Consider the following 20885-nt stretch of genomic DNA (forward strand, 5'->3'; position numbering starts at 1 on the left):
AATAGTTTTCGCTTAAATATACAAATTGCAAGTATGTAAAACATTGAATTATCATATGCAGTGCTCCTATTAAATGATATTCATTATATAATTTTTAGACAACATAAAGTTCTACTTATGGTGTAAGTACAATAAACAACAAATTATAACTTATATTTAAGAACAATATCATAAATATATTTGTAAGTACAACAAGCATTTTGGCGATTTCATAAAGCAACAATTTCCATTTAATTTTAATTTTAATTTCCATTGCTCGATTTGTTGATCACTTTGTTTAACCAAATTTGTTCATTAATTGTTCATCTACATACATACATATTACATACATACATTAATAGAGTAAATGCAGCAGAATGGGAAGATTATAAACTAGCAAGCGAATTACCATGAACAATTTCAAATGTGTGATGCGTGTAAAAACAATAAACATTGCCTGCTCTTCAATTGCAAATACATAATTGACCGATATTTACTTCAATTTCCTTGTTTTTCTTTTTGTTTATATATAGGTATTTATTCTAATGATTAATTGACTACATTTACCAGAGATTACATTTTTCACTTTCAATTGCATAATTATTTGTGTTTTTTTTTTTTGTATTTATTTTATTTGATTTATTTTAAAAAACATTTAACCAAGCATAACGAAGACGAGACAACAACAACGAGATTATGCATATGTTGACATATTGACAAGGATAATTAGTTATTGTATTTTTGCTGTTTTAGCTGTTTTGTTCATTGCGTTGTTGATAGAGTTAATAATTTAGCAATACTTTTACATGCATTTTAACAAGATAATAATTTTCACAGAATTTCACATAAATCCGTTTTTTTAATTTCAATTTATGTGAAATCTGTGAGCTTCGATAGCACCGAAGGCAAAAAAAACCTACACCGAGTTGTGACTTGGTTTACAATATGTGTGTTCTTATTTTCTTATTACTAGTATAAGCTAAAAGCCAATGTTAGTTATTACTTTTAAATTTGTTTATTAAATACTCACTACTTGCGGCGCAAATAAGGTCCTGCCTGACAATTCGCTCTATGGCATTTAATGGACATTCGATAAATTGCGCTATTTACTTGAGTTCCTCGACTACAGATACAGATACAGATACGGATATAGTTAGAGATACAGATACAGATAGAATTAGGTGGCGGTGGCTGAGGCGGTGGATATGTCAAATCGGGGCTGGGCATCGATTATTGGTTGTTTGTTGATTGTTGGTTGTGTTTTGTTCTTCTTGTTGTTCATGTTCTTATTCTGGTTGTTGTAAGTAAGTAGTTCTCTGGTAGCCTGTGTGCTTATTTTGGACCAGCCAAAATGTATCCTTGATGACAAACGGGACGACGACTCGAGGGTCTCTGTAATTTATTACACCTGCTTTGCTGCATTCGCCTGGCGACTTTCCGTAGTGGCTGCATTTTTTCGCACCGCTGTCTCAGGCAGGAAGAGTACAACGAAGCCACCAAAAATACTCCAGGCGGTTAGTAGGGTCATCAATAGGTGGCCCTCGATTTTGTTCTATACAATATACAATTTACAATTAATTAATCACACTTCTATAAGCGATTCTCTCTTACCAAAAGCGATAAATAGGGAGTTAGAATGAGCGCCAACCCGGCTGCCATGTTGCAGGCACCCACACCCACATTGCGTATTATCGTGGGATAAAGTTCCGCGGTATAGACGGGCATTATGGTATTGCCAGCACTGATCGTAAATTTGCCCATCATCAGGAATGTGATCTTCAGCCAGAGCAGATCCTCGCGCCCCTCGGTCATCGCAGCACAGAAGCAGGCGACGCCGGTGCAAAACAATGTGGCGCAAAAGAGCCACTTCTTGCCCACCTTGGTGATAATGTACATCGCCACCGCAATGGCGGGTATTTCGACTAGGCCAGCTAGTGCCTGAAATATACAAAGAAGCACAGTTCGCACATGAGTCCGTGAGCACTTGGATTCCTATTTGGATGCGGATTCGTGGACATTCGGCATGTCGGCGGAGAGCATTAAATCAACTTGGCTTCAAAGGTGCGCCATGCTATGTCAAAATAAATTATGCAATAAATTAGCTGCAAAGGCGCTTTGGCCATTGTTGTGCTGCCAGTGAGGAGCATTTAGCTTTTTTAAAGCTAAATGAACACTACGGTGAATGCTTTTATATTATAATGTTCTTCTTCTAAAAGTTATAAAGAATTACCCAGTCATTTATTGTGCATTAATCAGAAAATCTGTCATTTTATAGCTGCACGTTTTTCGCTTTTCCTCTATAAATCAAAGTGTTTTTAAGTTGTAGTAAATTTTGGAATTTGATTGTAAAACATTTCTTATGAAGAATACTTGGAATATTATCAATTTAATTGCTATCTAAGCCAATCAAATTCTTAAGATTTTTAAAAACGAAGTGATTCACTAAATAAACATAGCATTGTAAAATGATTCTATTCAGTTTTTTATGCTAAACTATGAAAAAATGTTAAAAAATGCTTAGTAGTAAATTAAAAATTATTAAATTATTCTTTATGTATTTTTCACTTTTTCTCTTGGGTCTCAGATTTATTTGCCTCGTAAATAATGTTAGGTAATACAGATTACTGCTAGAATTCATTTTCACCTCATAATTTTGTGAGTTTCCAAGTTTATTATATTTTATAGAATGTTCAAAATAATAATAATTAATTGCCTTTCCTACAAAGAACTGTCTGCTACACAAAAAAGATTGTATGCTTTTTTTCTTGTCTCTCTTTTAACAATTGGCCAGCCGCCAAATTCGGCAGATAAAGCTGTTGAGGCATCAAGGGAAATGGGAGATGGGAGGCATAAATATCATCAACGGCAGCATCAGCAGTAGCAACCGTCGCAGCATGAGCAATTGTAAGCAACATCATAATTCGATGGTAAACACATTTGGCTGTCTTTTGGGCCCACTGTCCAGATGAACGTTGGCGTTGACATGACACACACTCATACACACACACACACACACATAAATGCACAACTACACAGTGAGGAAAAACAGGGGAATGACAAATCCAATTAGCGAACAGATCTCGACTGGGCGGGCACTTAGCACTTGTTAAATGTTAAATGCGTATACGCAACGTACTTGTTCGGTACTTGGTGCCTGAATGTTTGATGGATACAAGTTGAGATTACAGGGAAATGGTTTGCTAATGTAGTTTAAATTGTGTTGCTTCTGCCATTAGGTCGAAGTACCCCAAGTATGGCACTTGGGCCCTCTTCATGTAAATTGTCAACTTACCGAATTCAAATAGACATTGCCACCGAACGAGCTCATGTTCAAGATGAGGCCATAGTAGATCAAATTGATGGTGAACCAAATGCAGAGGAAACAGATGGAGATGCGCCTCAAATAGCTGGATCGAAACAGATATGTGACGTCCTGTGTACTGCTCTCCTGTGTTGGCGGCGTCAGTTGGTAATCAGCTGGCAATTGTCGTCCATTGAAACTAGCCGCCGCCTCAATGATACGTCGCACTTCCTCAATGCGACCCTTGACCAGCAGCCAGCGCGGCGATTCCGGCACCACAAACCTGCCAAAGAGAAGCACAACACTCATAGGTCTCAGTATCGGTCTCAGTTATTCGACAATATGCTCATAAATTAGCCACCTCCTCTACAGGTCTGGTCTGGTCTGGTCGGGTGTTTATAATTTGGGACACCCACGCACGCAGTTCATTATTTATTTGCCATCTATTGCTCAGCCGACTCTGTGTGATCCACAATGCATAGATACATACATAAATGTATGTTTGTATTTATGTGAATGGATACATAGCAGCATTGAGACATAGACAAACAAACATGGAGCACACGTGTAGCTGTTCTTTAGTTCTTTCTATTACTCGTCGTACACAACAACATTTTATTGGCAATTTACACTTTTCACGCGCACACATTTCTTTCTGTCTTGTTTACCCCATTGACCCAATCAAAGGGAAAATGAAATACTTTATGACCTTACCAGAGAAAACAAAGGAAAATGCCGGGAATGCCAATGCACAGCTGCAATCGTTGATAGTCCTGCGTCAAATAAGCCAATCCAGAGATCATCATATACGAAATGGGCAGTGGAAACAGATTGTACATGCCGGCTATAGTTCGCCATTTGCCATCCACATATTCAATGGCTAATATGAGGCCCGAGTAAGTCACAGATACAGAGACAAGGCCCAAAAGCGCTCTCAACGTTAGGTATAGCTCAAAGGAACTGCAGAAGCAAAGCCAAAGACCTGCCAAAGAAAGTGGTATAACACTCATTAATTTAACAAATATAGTTGAATAAAGATAACTAAACACGAAATACAGAAAATTAAATGAATATGGTTGATATAATGTTATTGGAAATTCTTAATTTTAATGTACCAAAAAATGATTTAAATTTTCTTAGCATTTTTACTAATATTTCGGATAATCCAAACTTCGATATTTCAATTTAAAATAAATTGTGGAATTCAAAATTCTTCGGCATATTTCACTAAGTTTCATTTAATGTTTAAATTTTGGTTAAAATTAATTAAATCTATCAATTTATTATGTTGATTATTATTTTCGTGAGAATATTCTACAATTATACTATACGACTAATTTTTTTAAACATATTTCTTAATTTTTAAATAAAGAATAGTAAGAAAAGCTTTAATTAAGAGATAAAAATTTCAAATTATGATCAAAACTTGGCAATAATTAATTTAAATTTCTTCACTACTTTACTTCATGACTTTCTTAAATTTTGCACATTACTCCTTTAAATATCCCTAGCAACAGGTTAATTTTCTTTTGTTAGAGGCAAAAGAGTACAAAATGCATTGTTACTAGTTTGCCCATTTGATGCTCTTATGCCTGAGAGCTGCCCTCAAATGGGTTCCTCATTAGTAGTGTCCTTTTGAATGCAAATTCCAATTACACTGTGGGTGATTTAATCAGCAAGGACAACAGGGCGGGCCAACTACAGTCAGCAATGCGGCAGGAACATTCACTGATGCATTGCCCACTTAATGTTGACCCCGCAGCCAATGCCAAGTTCAAAGTCAAAAGGGGACACTGACGGCATTTGCCAATGCCACTTCCGTGTGCTCCGTGTGTATAGTGCATAGAGGGCTGGTAGTAAAGGTCACTGCAGTCTGATAATGATGATGGCGATGACAATGGAGGCTGATGAGGCTATGAGGATGAGGTGGCACATTGAGGATGTGAGGCCCACTTACCGAATATCGTCTGCAGCACGGCCGATATGAAGAGCATTGTTTTGCGGCCAAATTTGTCCGATAAATAGCCGGAAATGATGCCACCTGTTGCAACGCCCAGCAAAAAGAACATCTCGGCGACGTTCTTTAAATGCTCCTTGTCGCACACTAAATCCCACTGCGAAGTCCATGTGTTGCCTACATTATCGTTCGTCTCGTATTCCCAGCTGTTGCAGGCCACATGCTTGCCATCATCGCCCAAGGCTGCTGCCTGTTGCTGGAGAGCGTGTTAAGTGAGTGATAAGGACGTTAGTTCCTCATGGCTGGGTTTGGCTAAAGGTTTGAAAAGAATTTGGAATTTTCGGTTGCTTACCTGCAGTTGAGTCGGCAGGGAATCGTTGCTCAATTGGCTCCAATCGATGCCTGCCCTACGGCGACAGTTGTCCTGGGAGCCGCTTAGATTCCGCCAAACATCGATGGGCAATTGCTGTAGATGCTCTGGTCGCTGGCACCAGAACTCCTTGTTGGCTGCCTGGTAGATGGATGAGGATATGTGGAACGTGTTTGGCACCTGGAACAGTGAGAGCAGCACCGTCATCAGCAGCTGCCATTTGCCATAGTGACCCATCAGCTCGCCAATCACATCGGTTTCGTCCTCATCATCTGCTGGTACTGTACTAGGATCTGCCGACGCCATTGGCGATTGTGTGGGCGTGGCTATGGGGGACGGCTTGCCGGCTGTGTCGTGCATGGCGCACAAAGGAACTGCAATGATATTAAGAGGAGTATAATTGATTAGATTAATCATTTAAAAGATTAAGACATATAAAATAATATAAATACTTATATAATAAATTCTCGTCTTAAATTTAACTTGAAATTCAAAAGTTTTTAACAATTCTGTATAAATATACTTTACAAACAAAATGATTAATATAATTAGTAAGACCAGCAAAACCATAAAAATGTTCTTGCTTAAAATAAAACCAATTTAATGCATCACATTGTTGACTAAAATATATATTTAAATTTAATGTTCGTTTATATTAAATTATGCCTTAGAAAATTGTAATTAATAATCCAACAATAATAATCAAATTAATTTTTTTATTCTAATTTGATGCCCAAATCAAGACGTAAGACCATCAAGTATTTATAGAGATAATCTTGTATATTGAGATATTTGATTTGTTGTTAAGGTTAATTTAAAACATGGCTAAGCATTTTCTTTTCTCAAAAACAGATCCCATTGCAAGATCCTGTTGCTTAAATGGCTGTCAAGTTGCATGCGAAGGTCAGCAAACTCAATGGGAAAGGACATTCAAATTAATTTTATGGCGCGTGTCAGGCGCACACAAAGGCTCAATTAGTTAAGTGGTCAGTGGCCGGTGGTGGCCATAAACCAAGTCAGCCTCTCAGAAACAGACCAAAGCTAAGGCTAAAGCCAATGCCAAAGGCAAAGCTAAAGCCAAATCCAAGTGCAGCTAAGTCAGGCGGCGAAGGCGACTCTATTTCATTTATTACGCGAATCCGCAATCGTTTCCCCGCCCCGCCCCGCTTTCGCTTCAGCTGCCCCTTTCAGTGCCGTCTCTTGGGTAAGGGCTCAACCTGCGTTCGATGGAATTCAATCACTTCGTGGGCGATTAACTTCAGCTGACCAAAGTCAGCAGCAAAAGTTGTGGGCACACAAATACACAAACACACACACACACACATTCGAATAGCAATACAAAGTAAAAGAATAATAGCTAAGATTTAATGTAATTGCGTTGGGAGAAGCAGCAGCAGGCAGACGATGATGCTGATGCTGATGCCGATGCCGACGCTGGTCGTCATGTTCATGTCCTTTTCTCAGTTGGCTAGTTCAACATTTTTTTGCTGCTCTCCTGTCCCCGCTTCTGCTCGCATTTTCATCGTCTTCTTTTTACTTGTTTTGTTTTTTTCTTTCTTTTTCTTTCAATGCGGTTGAGCGACGCTTTTGTGGCTGCTTTGCCTTTGTTCGGGATTTGCCAGCTCAGCCAGTACACACATAAAGCCATAGGTAACAATATCAATACCCTTCCACTTCCCCTTCCCCTTCCCCATCACATCTCTTCTTGTAAGAGGACGAAATAAAGTTGCTGCATTAAATGGTTAATCCTTTGGCAACTTCCTCTTTGTGCCTGGCTTATATGTAATTAAACACTTTACTGCACGTCAAATGGAATTAATTTCGCAATCCATCAATATCATTAAGTATTTATTCAGTAATGTGGGTGTGGAAATGCTGAGGGAAAAAATGTATTCAATACTTCTTCTGAATACATTTAAGTTACATTAAAGAGCATAATTAGAATCACAGCGAATTGAGTTGAAGACAGCTGAGCAAACAAAAACACAGATGAAAGCTAGTGTTTTGCAGATTCTACTTGAAATCGGATTATTATAATGTTCTGCATGTCGAAGATAATGAGAAAAGAAAAGCAGAATAAATCGGTATGTTCTCGCATTATGGCGCATTTCTCTGCATTCAACTTGGCTTAAATTAGCATTCTACATATTTGACACAGTGCGTATACGTACTATATGTGTATGTGTGTGTGTCTGTTATTCCATATGTGGCCAGTGGCCGCTTGGTGGCAGTAAAATTCACGCCACACGCCGCACGTGATAAGCAGTTAAGCGCAAATTTTCACGCACTTGTAAGCACAATAAACGAAGCGTGTCCGCGAAAAGCCGCAAGCCGTAGGGAAAGCGCATGGGGAGAAGTGAATGGGGACGGTGATGATGCTAGGGACACTGGGGTGGACTAGGTTCTGTCGGGCTTTGGGGGACGCCAATGAAAAGAAGGCGTAATATAAGCTCTGGCTGGCTTGCTGGCAGGATAATTAATTATCAATTTCATAGTTGCAGCAGCTGCAATACACGCATAGCAACAGCGCATCCGCATAGAGACACACACGCACACATAGCTGCCTTTTCGGTCAGTGGAGTTGTATGGAAAACAACAACAACGACAACTAAAACAACAACAAACAGTAAATGTTTGTTTGTTGGCATTGCCGTTGACATCGCAGTTAGTGCCGACAGGCAGACCAACCCATTGCCTGAAGGTCGTCGTACGCAGCAGCAGTTTGCAGGGAGCTGGGGGATGGCAAAGGGGAACAGAAGTAGCTGGGCCACGAGAGAGGGAAGCTGAAGAGGGAGTCACTGTGTGACGGCGCCTCAATCTCAATGCTATAAACTACGTCGTCGTCGGCGGCGTCGTCGTTGCCATCATCAGCATTTCACCTTCAACACATATGTACGTGCAGGTTGCTGGCACACATGGCGTATGCGCAATCTTACGGTATGCTGAAAATAACGCTAATTGCATTTTGCAGCTGTCGTTCAACTAACTAAACGGGTGGCCAAGCAACCCAACAGATCAACCACCCAGTACCAGTATCAGTCAAATTACCTCCCTCACTCCCCTCCCCGCTTCCTGTGTGCCACTTTTCCATCTTATTGGCCAGATCGCAAAATACGCAATTATTCAGGGAGGGTTTAACAATATCGACAGATTGCTGTACATCATTAGCATAAAATAATTAAAACAAAGATTTTAATATACACGAAAGCTAGAAAAACTAGAAAAGGTGGCCACTGCCTCAACCGCGAACTTTTAATACCCTTTCATAAATGTGGCAAGTATCACAAAAGTAAATAAAGTTAAACTTTATTAGATTACTACATCTATAAATAGTATATACATAATAAGTACTCATAAGCAATTATTTTTTTAAGATACCCAAATAAGAATAATTACTTTTAGTGCCATATATATTTTCTTAACGGATTTCATACATTGTTAAGGTTACTTTGTAAGTAATCTATCTATCACTGATAACATTGTTCTTTAAAATCATAAAAAAAAGATTTGTATATGATTGTATGTACTTTGCTTATCGGGTTTCATAATTTTTAGCACTTTGTTGGCTATCTGTGAACAATTTGAAACAATTTTAGATGGCTTTGTAATCTATCTGTCTATCACAGATAAGTACTCGTAAGTCATTGCTCTTAAAAATCCAAAAATAAAGATCATTATTATGGGTCATATTTCTCTTATCGAATTTCATAATATTTATCACTTTGTTGACAATGTGGTATAACCAAAAATGTTCATTTGAGTCACATAGTGATGATACTCTTTGCTTTTGCTGCAAATTTATTGAGTGTCGCTGCTTGACGTAGTTTGCATTAATCGGTCGATCTAGTTTTTCTGCCACATTGTGGGTAGATTGATCGCAATGCTTGAGGGGCTGTTTGCCAACAAGCCATTCATAAGTATTTGTGGACGTAGTATTCAGTATTCCCGGTCCCACATTATTTGCTAGACTATGCAAATTAAGCTGCAACGGTCCATGTCAAATTGTTAATTACTTTCACATAATAAAAACAAATTAATCAATGCATATTGCAATCATAAAAATGCATGCTAATACTGCATACATGTATCTCGAACGCCTCAAAGTCAAGTTCACAATGTGCGATATTCCATCCGATACGGATGTGTTTGGGTGCGATCTCTTGACACGCTTCAACAGCCGAGCAATCGAGTCAGCTTTAGCTTTTGCCTTTGCTCATCGCTTGCTCAATTGAAAACAAAAAAGATAGACACGATGCTCAAATAATGATTTGTTTCAATTGAAGAGTCAATGCCAGCTCTCAAAGCTGAACCAGTAAAGGCGCCAACGACATCAACATCATCATCTAGGTTTATTCATATGGATATATGTTATATGATTAATTAAGAGTGCTAATAAATTACAGAGCTCAAGCTAACTGGGGGTGCTGAGAAACTATCACACCGCTTGCGATTCATAATAATGGAATTTGTTCGCTTTAATTTGCATAGTTGAATTATGATTTATCTTTACATAACTTACATTCCGAACTCTACATAAATTATCGACAAGATTGTAAAGATTGTATATATTAACGACTGTGACTCTTACAGAAGCCATATTCAAGGTTTTACAAATTGTTAATGACAACTGCTGACAAGTAATTTACTTCAAATAGAGCATGAAGTAGTTAATTTAATTTTGTATGTATTATTCATTAATTTATCTATATGGACGAGAAATAATTGAATTTGCATATCTTAATTTATATTTAATTATAGAAAAATTTATCAATATACTACTTACAAATTTTCTTACTTTTTATTATTGTATACCTCAATAATGAACTAACTGGAATACGGCAGATAATTTTCGTTTAACTCAACAAACCAAAAACTGGCAAATGAATAACTAAACAAAGTGTAAATTATATAGAAATTATAAGCGCCACAATCAGCGAAAAATGTGCTAAATAATTTTGCACAAAAGAAAAGCGTTTAGCTCTGGGGACACAAACGGAAAATCACAGGGGAGCAGGGAAGGGGCGCAAAGGGGAGAGGGGAAAGAGTGGTGGTGGGCTGAGGCTGACTGACTGAGAGATAGACAAGCTGTCGCTGTAATTAGCGACCATGCATATAAAAGTGCATTCACTTTCATGCTATGACTATGAGATGTTGCTAATAATGACGATGACGTTGGCGATGATAATGATGATGATGATGATGCGGATGGTGGATGGTGCATGGTGCATGGTGCATGGTGATGATGATGATGTTGAAGAGAGGACGCTCAATGACGTTGCCAGGCAATTTGCACATTTATAGGATTTGTTTATTATGCATTCAGCGGCAGCTGGTTGGGTACTCGTATTTGAATTGTTGAATGCTGCCAAGTGGGTAATAGTAATCGTAATCTTTACACACTCACACACACAGACTATCTCTACTACTATTACGATTTACTAGTACTTGCGATAGTACTCGAACTAGTATATAGTGAGCTCTTCAGCGGCGACAGTTTCCGTTTGTTTTACACAGAGAGCGAGATGAGTTGAGTTAAGATGCCGACATTTAGCCGGATGCCAACCCATCACTCGTACTCACATTTATATTCACACTCACGTTCGTATTCGCAGTCGTATTCACCTCACCGATCCGATCCGTCTGGATCTAGCTTCTAGCTTGGCATGTCTGTCTATCAGTCGAACTGTTTAGCTGAAGCAGACTCATCACTTGTCAGTCTAATTGCAACGAAATCCTCAACTTTGCGATGTGACAGCTCGGATAAGAAAACAATTTTTTGCGGCGTACGACTAACAGCATTTCAAACATGACAAACTGTTTTGTCAACTCACAACATACTATACGAAATAGTTCGGTTCACATTCAGGGCATTGGCTCATTTGTCGTAAATATCGTGAATTAATTTTCTGAATTTTTTCGATGCCTCATTTACGTTATTCACTGGACGCATTTATAAACAATTTTCGCAATTTTCACGTTGTGATGTACGTGCTGCATTGAGACTTTCACGCCATGCAATTAATGCTATTGATTTTGGCATTTGAACCCATAAATATACAGTACTGAAAATCAACAACTGTGCAAACATTAACAGTATAAATCCAACCATATCTTGACTTTACTTTTTTCCTATGCTATAAATTGGCAAAGATTTATTGCAAACTATAGGGACTAATCGCTCAGTAAATCAGGCAGTAAATAGCCCGATTTATAGTTTTTCAGTAAATACAAAATACCAAGCTTTTTTGTAGCAAAATAAATCTGTTGGAAAAATCGAAACATATTTTGCAAAAATTCTTTCTAATTAGCACATAACTTGCTGCTAATTTTGACATGGTTTACCGACTATTATCGGTATTAAACTGGCTTAAAAACCTATTAAATAAACAAACTTTCTCTTTAATCTGTGAAGCTTATAAAAAATGTATTAATCTTTAAAAAATTGTTTTTAGATTTTTATAAACAAACAAAAATATTTAATTTTAGATTTCCAACAATTTAACTTATCTAATAAATGTAGACATGTCTTAACTAAAACTAGTTCATTTAAAATGATATTTATTTTTCAGGAACTGACCAAGTTTTTTTCTTTCCATACATTTAGTCATTTTGATGTTTCAATTTATCCGCTTTCAACGTACTATCTCAATATTTGCCTGAGCAAACATGTAGAAAGCCAAATATCCAATTTCAGGCATTATGTTACAACGTCAGCTTTTATAGCCTTAATTTGCGGTTGACTTTTATGGACCTTCAACCGATTTGATAAGTAAGGGGAATGGAGTCAAGTAAAGCGAAGGATCGAATCGTTTAGACAGAATATATTTGATTGCCACAAATTGAAATCAGTTTGACAATTTTGTCAATAGCTCTCATAAAATGTGTACGAAATAATCACAATTCACAATGGCGAATGATTGAAAAGAAAGGTACACACACTCACACTCATAGTCATTTGAATATATACTCGGAAATGAAATGAAATCAAATCAATTGTTTGGCATTTACAAAGATTTACATTTTCGCAGATTTAATGAGGTGGGCGTTTATTATTATGAGCGAATGTGGGTGTGTGTGTATGTTGTTGTGTGTGTGAGTAACCTTTTGGCACTAAACTGCAAAATGTGTTTTGATATATTATGCAAATGTTTCCTTTGTACTTCCTTCACCTGACTGAAAGTTGTATCTGCCTCGAATATCTTTTATTTTGTAAACATGAAAATTTTCTACAATAGCAAAAGAGCAACAATAATAACAACAGAAACAGCCACAAAACAGTAACAAAAACAACAACATCAACAACAACAATAACAATGGCGAAAAGTATCTACGAGTACATTGCAATATTGGCAGATCCGTTATGTCCAGCGCGCTGCCATTGTCCTGCTATATTGAAGGGTCCTTACAGACTTCCTTCCGCTGACTGCTGTCTGCTGGCTGTAGTCCGTTTGTCTGCCTGCCCGAGTGTCCTCCAGTCGCTTCATGATTTTCGCATTTGTTGATATTCCCCCCCGCTCCATGATCCCCGCACCCTTGTGCCTGGCTACAATTTATACATTTTCTATTTTGTTTTTCTTGGTTTTTTTTACATTTTTTGCTGCTGTTGTTGTTATTATAGCTGGGCTTCCAAAATGTAGGTCATCAGTGCCATGAGCATCCATGAGTATCCTTATTTTCGTACTTTTTTTTTAATTTATGTATGAGCATCCATTGTTGTAAACATGAATTTGCAAATCTATTTCCATTTCGATTTATCTGCATGAGTGTGTGTGTGTGTGTGGGTGTGTTCTTAATGGTTCCATGTTGTAAACCGCTCTTGCAGCTGTTGTCTTCTTAATCGAATAGCAAATCGTCTGGCAATTTCAAATTTAGCCAGCTAAGCAACGTTAATCCCACAAACATGCCCCATGACCATTGCCCCTAGACCTCCACCGTCACCTCTAACCTGCAACCTCTAACCTTATGCCTCCAGCCACATGCCACTTACCACACATACGCATACACACTGACTTGCCGCATTGTGAGCGCCTCTTGATTACAATTTCAATTTCAAAGTGGCACACTGATTTGCTACTTTTATGCGCTTCCAATCAGCCAACATCGTCATCGTCGTCGTTGTCGTTGTCGTCGTCATCATAGTCGAAGCACAGCTTCCGCCATTAGCATAACCCAACATCGATGACTGGAGGCGGCGGCAACCGGCGCCAGGTGATTGCCAGCAATGTTTGTCTCTCATTCGTTTGATATTTTTCCCTTTCATTCATTCTATTTCACTTTTTTGCATTTTCGATTCTTCTTTTTTTCATGCATGCATTGTTAAGATTCGGATTCCAATTCCAATTGGCTGCATGCATAACAAGTTGCCTTTGTAACAGAGAGACTACTGGCATACATATGTAAGCCTTTAATATTTGCTGACTTGCTGACAAGTTTAATGTCGCACACATATTACACTATAGACAGGTATTAATACTTTAACTAGTATAGTTTAAGTTTATGAGCTTAGCAAACCCCAGCAATTATTGCGTAATTTCATCTTTTAGTTTATGGCTTTACGAAACTATATTTTAAGCCTGGTGATCGTGAAAACCCACAGCTCATATTCATATAACTGACTAGAGAAGTGAATAGACAACAATCACGATTCAATTTGATTATGATTTGAAGAACTCATAATATATTGAAGATCATTAAAACGAGACAATTAAATAAAGTCATTACTTGTACATGGAGAATCTGTGCGCAAGTCAAAAGTCAAAAGTTAAAAGGCGAGTGAGAATGCCATTTATCCCATAACGAATTCGAAATTCATTTTAATATTTATTTATATTTTTGATACTCACATGTCTTTTGACAATGTGGACATTGTGTAGTATTTGAACGAGTACATATAAAGTTGAGGCAGCTGCTTTGCAATCTGTCAAGATAAAGTCATTGTTGTTGCTTATCATCTATTGTTGTTGCTGTTGTTTTTGTTATTTGCTCTAAAGCACACACAAACGGACAAAATAGAAAAACAGACAGACATGGAGACAAACAGGCAAATAAATAAACAAAAGCAAAGCAAACACCGCTGGCGCACATCCGCAAGCTATGCAAGTATCAGGAGTAGCTCTTAGGATGAGGCCAGGACACGCACTCACTGCGACTGAGCGACAGAGACAGGGACAGAAAGAGTGGGAGAGAGCAAGAGGAAACGAGCTAGCGGAATTTTGCTGCCGTTGTCAGCATGGACAGGTTGGCAGTGCTTGTAATGAGCTTACCTTATGTATACAATTCAAGTTGTTGCTACTACGGCTGATTCTACTGCTCCTAGACGTGGGCTAATCCTGAAGAGCGTTTTGCTGCACAATTGGCACCCCTAGGATGCTGCCTAGTTCCCTGGCTGACTGGTTGATTTCCTCAGCCCGCTTCCTGTTGCTGTTGTTTTGATACCTCTTGGCGCGGAATTCCGTTGTCCGCTCTGTCACGTTTCACGACAGCTTCTGCTTGCGTTTTTTGAACAATTTTCAAAAACTCAACGAACGGAAACTGTCACATAAAGGCAACCTTTAGCGCAGATTGTTTTTTACTTTTTACTTCTTTTTGAGGGACTGGTGTTAAATGCTTTTTAGTTTTCTAGTTTAGGGTATTACGTATACGACGCATTTACCCAATATTAATTGGATTCTTATTTACAATCTCAATGGACTTGAACTGCACTTCAACTGCAGCTGCAAACTGCAATTGTAAAATTTAAATTGTAATTTACTCTTGTGGTTTTGCTTTGTTAATGAATAGAATTTGTAGTAACCGCGCGAGAAACAGAGAGTGAGAGAGTTCACTTGATATTTGTTACACATACGCCGCGTGGTCTGACAAACGAAATAATTTTGCGCGCGCTTCGCTTAACTGACAGCAATTTGCAATTTGGAAACAAATGCGAGCGTTCAACGTGCAACAAGACCAACAACAACAACAAAACAATAAAACAATATATACATTCAGTACACCAACAATTGGTTTTTAGCTTGCAATAAAGTTAATGAGGAGGGCGGAGAAAAGTGTTTTTTCTTTTTAAACTGACGTTTGCCTCTTGAGCAAAAAGAAAATGTTGAAATAAATATCTGCTCATGCTATTATTATTTTGTTGTTGTTGTTGCTGCTGGTTGCTGTGTGTGGGTTGTCTAACAATATGCTCTATTTCAGCAGAGCATCTCGTCATAGTTGTCCAAACATTTGCCAGACTGACTTTGAGCGAAATATAAAACAAGAAAAAACATAATAACAAAAACTATAAGTATCAGCGTATATTGGCACATAACTGTATAGATATGCTATCTATATGATGTACGAGTATATGCAGAACAATGTTGTTGCCGCTCGCATTTGTTGTTTCTGATGCTGCTGCTGTTGCTGTTTGGCGTTTGGCGTTGATGTTGCCGTTGTTTAATGTATTTATTTAATTTTATACTATGCGCACTCACGCACCCACAAAACGTTTTGTCTTTTGGCTACTCGAACACGAAAAAAACTCTTCCTGCTGTGTTGCTTGCTGTTCTGTTGCTTCGTATGAATCTTTCGTTATGGCGACGGCGATAATGATGGCGACAATGTCGTCTCCGTTTGCTACTACTGATGCTGATGCTAATGCTGCTGTCGTTTTGTCGTTTGTCGATTGCTGATGATGCTGCGGCACAAGTTCACACAACCACAACGAATGACCGAGAGCAACTGAGCGCTCGTGCGAATTGCGAAGAACTTTTATAACTTTTGCTCCTGCACGCAACGCCAACGTACAATGGTCCATTTTACACATTCGAACCAAAGAAATCGATTTTTCTTGAGTAGTTCAAATGAATTTTCTTTAAAATTATTAAAATATTTTTAAGTTGTCTTTAATATTACCACTGACATGTCATAAAAGTAATCTAAACGATTGAAACCATGACGATTTTGACAAGGTTTTCACTTGACAAATACTTTTAATTCCACTCAGAAAAATGCATTGCGTTCCACTGTGCAATGCCAGCAGCGTTGATGCCAACGCCGACGTCGACAACAGCAAAAGCGCCAATTTGCTGCTGGGGCTGCTGGGGGCTGCTAGCTGGCGATGCTGCGCTAAGACCATTCTTTCGCAGTCAACGTCGATGTCGGCGTCGTATCAGCTGCTGCTATTACTGCAACCAGCTGTGCGCGCTCTTCAACAACAACGAATAAATTCTCTTAACTTAGGCTCTCTTAAATTTGCTTGCTTGGCGCGCAAAACTGTTGCTGTTTGTTATTTAATCGCCGGCATCGTTTGACTCAGCGCTTTTTGTAGCAAGTGTCGGTGCCATAACTGCATATATCATGCAAGTTTAATTCTATCTCAGATCTCACATCAATTAGCATATCGTACCTAAAAATAATCAAAGATGTAATCAATCATACGCATATCAAGTATACGTAAGGCAACAGTTGACAATTTGGATATGAATTTAACTTGGAGTAAATTAAATAGCTTATTCATTAAGAGTATTAGGTATTCGTAGTTTTATTATCATTGACGCGTGCTTTAATTATAAATATTGAATATTCTGAAATCAATGAGCTGATAAGTGCTCTCACCTCAAACGAACAACAGACTGCTTGGTTCTACGTTTAAGTAGTCATATCTATAGATATAGTCGTAAATATAGTCAGAGACGACACGTGGCCAGAGGCGATCGTTGGCCAACGACTGTCAGCGCCAATTCGCTTGATAGATCACATCAAAAAAATTCTGACAATTTGTTGACACATATCTATTGTTATTGTTTTTTGTTGTTTGTTCTTGTTGTTGCTCACTCTCGTGGTGGCTCGTTGTTTTACGTCTCGTTTTTTTGGGTGGGTGATGATGACTACAATGATTGTTTAATGACTATTTGCGGCTGCAAACAACACATTGCTAGCGCACAAATAAAATTACACACACAAAAACATGTGCAAGTGAATAAAAATAGTATTATTGAGTGAGATTTAATATTTTTGGACTTCATTATGTTTACTTGAAATAATAGTTCTTTTGTTGTATAATAATAAGTGTTAGGCTAATTTAAAATAATAGTAAAGCGATTTATAACGAAAACCTTCTGCGTTAACGATGCTATAACAAACTGTAATTACAGCCATATTAGAAGTCACAACAATTACATTTCAAAATAAATATTGACTTGAAGAATACAACATAAACATTGTAAGAGGCGCTCTTTATTATATTCACAAGTGCAAAGAACAAACGTAGCTCTTTGTTCAGCTGCTTAATTGTCGCTAATTGAATAAAAAATATTACTATGATCGAAAGTCATGAGTGATAATTATGCAAAGCGGGTTACCAATCGAGTGAAACAGCAAACATTATCAAATGCCTGCTAATGGCAAATTCAAACAGTAGCTGAAAATTCTTGCAAAATGCCATTTGATTCCTCCCTTTAAAGTGAAGCAACATTGTATCATTATCGCAGCGATTATCTGTAAACAAATATTAGTCATTCAACATCCTGTTATTCTTGACTCGGAAATGCTTGTCAATCTCCGTATAAAAATGAATAGATATCAAGAAAGGGGCGTCTGATTAATACAATCGAAATCATCGTTGCGATCCACTTTATTCACAACCAAAGGCCGATAAATATTTATTTATTTTTGTAACTCGCTTAAAATTCTTATGCTTATTCATAATAAAATGCATATGGGTAATTCCATGACAGAATTTGTCCCTTACGAGACTCTTTACATTGAAAATAACATAAACTGAAACAATTTTGAAAATAAGAAAAGTTTATTTTTATAGCTCTAGATATGTAAGTACTTTAATTAGAGCAAAGAATGGTTTTGGAATTTTCTTTCTGTTTTGTTTTCTGTTGTGATAATTGCAAAAATTGACCAATTCGTACGCAAAACCAAAAAAAAATGAACGAAATTATATATTTTATCGTAAAACAGAACAAGTTCGTAAAATCAATCTTAGCTCTAAATATAGTGATTATCTAGAGCTTTAAGAATAACATTCACTTATTTTTAAAATTGTTTCAGTTTATGTTATTTTCACTGCAGTGCACTGTAAATAGTCTCGCACGGGACAAATTTCGCCATGGAATTACCCATATGATTCTAAAATGAATCATCCCCATTTAAAGTGCCTACAATTTATTTCATATAAATACTCGCATGCGACAAATTGCTTTACGTTCCATTTCTCGCATGCGATAAAATGTGAACATGTTTCTCGCCCACCGCTTTGGCGCGCATTTTGCAATTGTTGTTGCTGCAAATTAAATGCAATTTGCATTTTGTTTATGTCGAATTGCGTTTTCTTTATTTATTATATTTTTATCAATGAAACTCAACAAGCGGACAAGTCGTAGTCACAGTCGCAGTTGTAGACTACGATTAAAGTTCCTCAAAGAGCACTTGCATTTGATTATGTCAAAGATATTTATAAATAAGTTTGTTTGTGCAAGTGCTGATATTGATATTCTAATTAGATTTGTTGGCGCCACACGATTTTCATAATGTGTATATATAGCAAATATTTCGCATTCACATTCGCATTTGATTAGAAAACAAAACAGGCAACCACCACTTGCAGTGTGCAAGTGTCACTGATTTATGGCCAAGACCAACATGTATGTGTCCAAGTGTATGTTCGTGTGTTTTGTATGGTTTTTTGTTTGACCAACTTAACTGGTTTAATGGCCCCAGTAATGGGGCATGTTGTACGAATGTACTTACATTTCGCCTGCTCCTTGGCGGATAGCAAAGGCAGTTGCAGCTCCAGTTCCATTTCCATTTCCATTGGATGGATGTCATGGGTTAAGGCGTCGCCTTGATGCTTTGGCATTTTGTGCGCACTTTGTTCTTGTACTTTGTGGACATGAACTAATTATTATTATAGCAATTTAATTCTGATTTCAGATTTTAATAACTTGGCGCCCCCCGTCTTATCAATTTCAGCACTGGCCCGCTTATCACCGGCACTTCACAATGCCAAACTAAAAATGCGCGTATTGTTTAGTAGCAGCAGCTAATATAGTATGTTTCTGGTACTGTGTTTAATGTGCCGCAACAATACTTGCTTTGATAGCTACTGTAGTTAGGATTGACCACTTGGCCCACATATATCACGTATCAATTACCAGCGTTGCATATTCCAAATTGACTAAACGTGTTGGCATTTCATTTGGGTGTTGGCTTTTATGTTTGAGGGATTTTGAACGCGAATCGATGCATAGCGTTTATTTTGACACCTTTAACCGTTTTTAGTTATTACTATTTGCTGTGTGTTTAGTGTAGATTTCGTTTTTGTTTTAGCTCTTCGCGAACAACGTGCGAACTGTGCAACGGACTGCGGCCAACTGACTGAATAAACGCTTCTCTGCTCAGCCTTAAAGTTGCCTCAGTCCAGTCCCAGTCCCAGCCCCAGCCCCAACCATAGCCCCAGTCTCAGTTTGTGTCGCAGTCCATTGAGTCGGACTACAACTACAACTCAATCGAGCAGAGACCCAAAAAAAAAACCAAAAACAAAAACAAAATATAAATCCCAAATATATTGATAAAAATTCGCTATGTTGCTGCCGGTTTTTTCGTTGTCGTATTTGTTTTGGTTTCTGCTTTATAATTGCGCCTCGGGGAGGAGAGCAGAGGGAAGCAGTGGTATGAGCTATGGCAATGAGATTGGGAGTGGGAATCCGCTACGGGTAAACGATGTGGGATGGGTTCGGCCCATTAAAATGTATTTACACGTTCATTGATTGTATTGAAAGCACTCTCATTTGTTTAACATAAAATGAAAAATAATAATAAAGTAAAAACAATAAAAAACAACAGGCACTCGAACACTGTAAAACATGGTACAAATTCGCCATTTAATTGACAGCTGAATGGCATCGCAATCGACTTGAACTTAAATAACCCTCAGGTTATTGTTTAACAAATAATGATGATGCCATAATACACTTGTACAATACGATTACTAAGCAGTTGCTAACTGTCCAAATTAATACTAAATGATGATGTACGTTCAACTAAAATTTAGTAAAGTAAACACTAGCATAAATTAAAAAGACTAAATATTCAATTATATTTCAAGAGTTTAATTATGAAAACTATATATATAATAAAGTAGTATGAAATTAAAAAAAAAAACTTATATGAAACTGTAAACAACTGCAAATCTTTTATTAATTTGTTTCCTATGTAGATTAGGCAGTTTGAACTTCTTGTTGGATTCTTAAAATACTTATGCCAAAATATTTGCTTGACGTTCATTTTAATAA

General features: G+C 37.6%; 1 protein-coding gene across 4 annotated transcripts; it reads right to left on the reverse strand.

Annotated features, from left to right (window-relative positions):
- Positions 1 to 578: 578 nt before the first annotated feature.
- On the reverse strand, positions 579 to 19938 carry LOC117575084 (organic cation transporter protein). Of its 4 annotated transcripts, none has more exons than XM_052006564.1 (8): positions 16078 to 16309; positions 14871 to 15327; positions 5590 to 5981; positions 5238 to 5493; positions 3995 to 4262; positions 3272 to 3563; positions 1591 to 1917; positions 579 to 1531 (listed from the first exon to the last, which is right to left on the reverse strand). In XM_052006564.1, the coding sequence occupies exons 3-8, from the start codon at positions 5965 to 5967 to the stop codon at positions 1382 to 1384; spliced, it is 1671 nt and encodes a 556-aa protein (XP_051862524.1). In that variant the 5' UTR covers positions 5968 to 5981; positions 14871 to 15327; positions 16078 to 16309; the 3' UTR covers positions 579 to 1381. The 4 variants fall into 4 exon arrangements, with proteins under 4 accessions (XP_051862524.1, XP_051862525.1, XP_034115072.2 ...); XM_052006565.1 differs by having other exon boundaries at positions 16074 to 16309; XM_034259181.2 differs by lacking the exons at positions 14871 to 15327; positions 16078 to 16309 and adding an exon at positions 19342 to 19938.
- Between the last annotated feature and the right edge of the window lie 947 nt (positions 19939 to 20885).

The sequence above is a fragment of the Drosophila albomicans genome, chromosome 2R (assembly GCF_009650485.2).
Source record: "Drosophila albomicans strain 15112-1751.03 chromosome 2R, ASM965048v2, whole genome shotgun sequence".
Classification (NCBI taxonomy): Eukaryota; Metazoa; Arthropoda; class Insecta; order Diptera; family Drosophilidae; genus Drosophila; species Drosophila albomicans.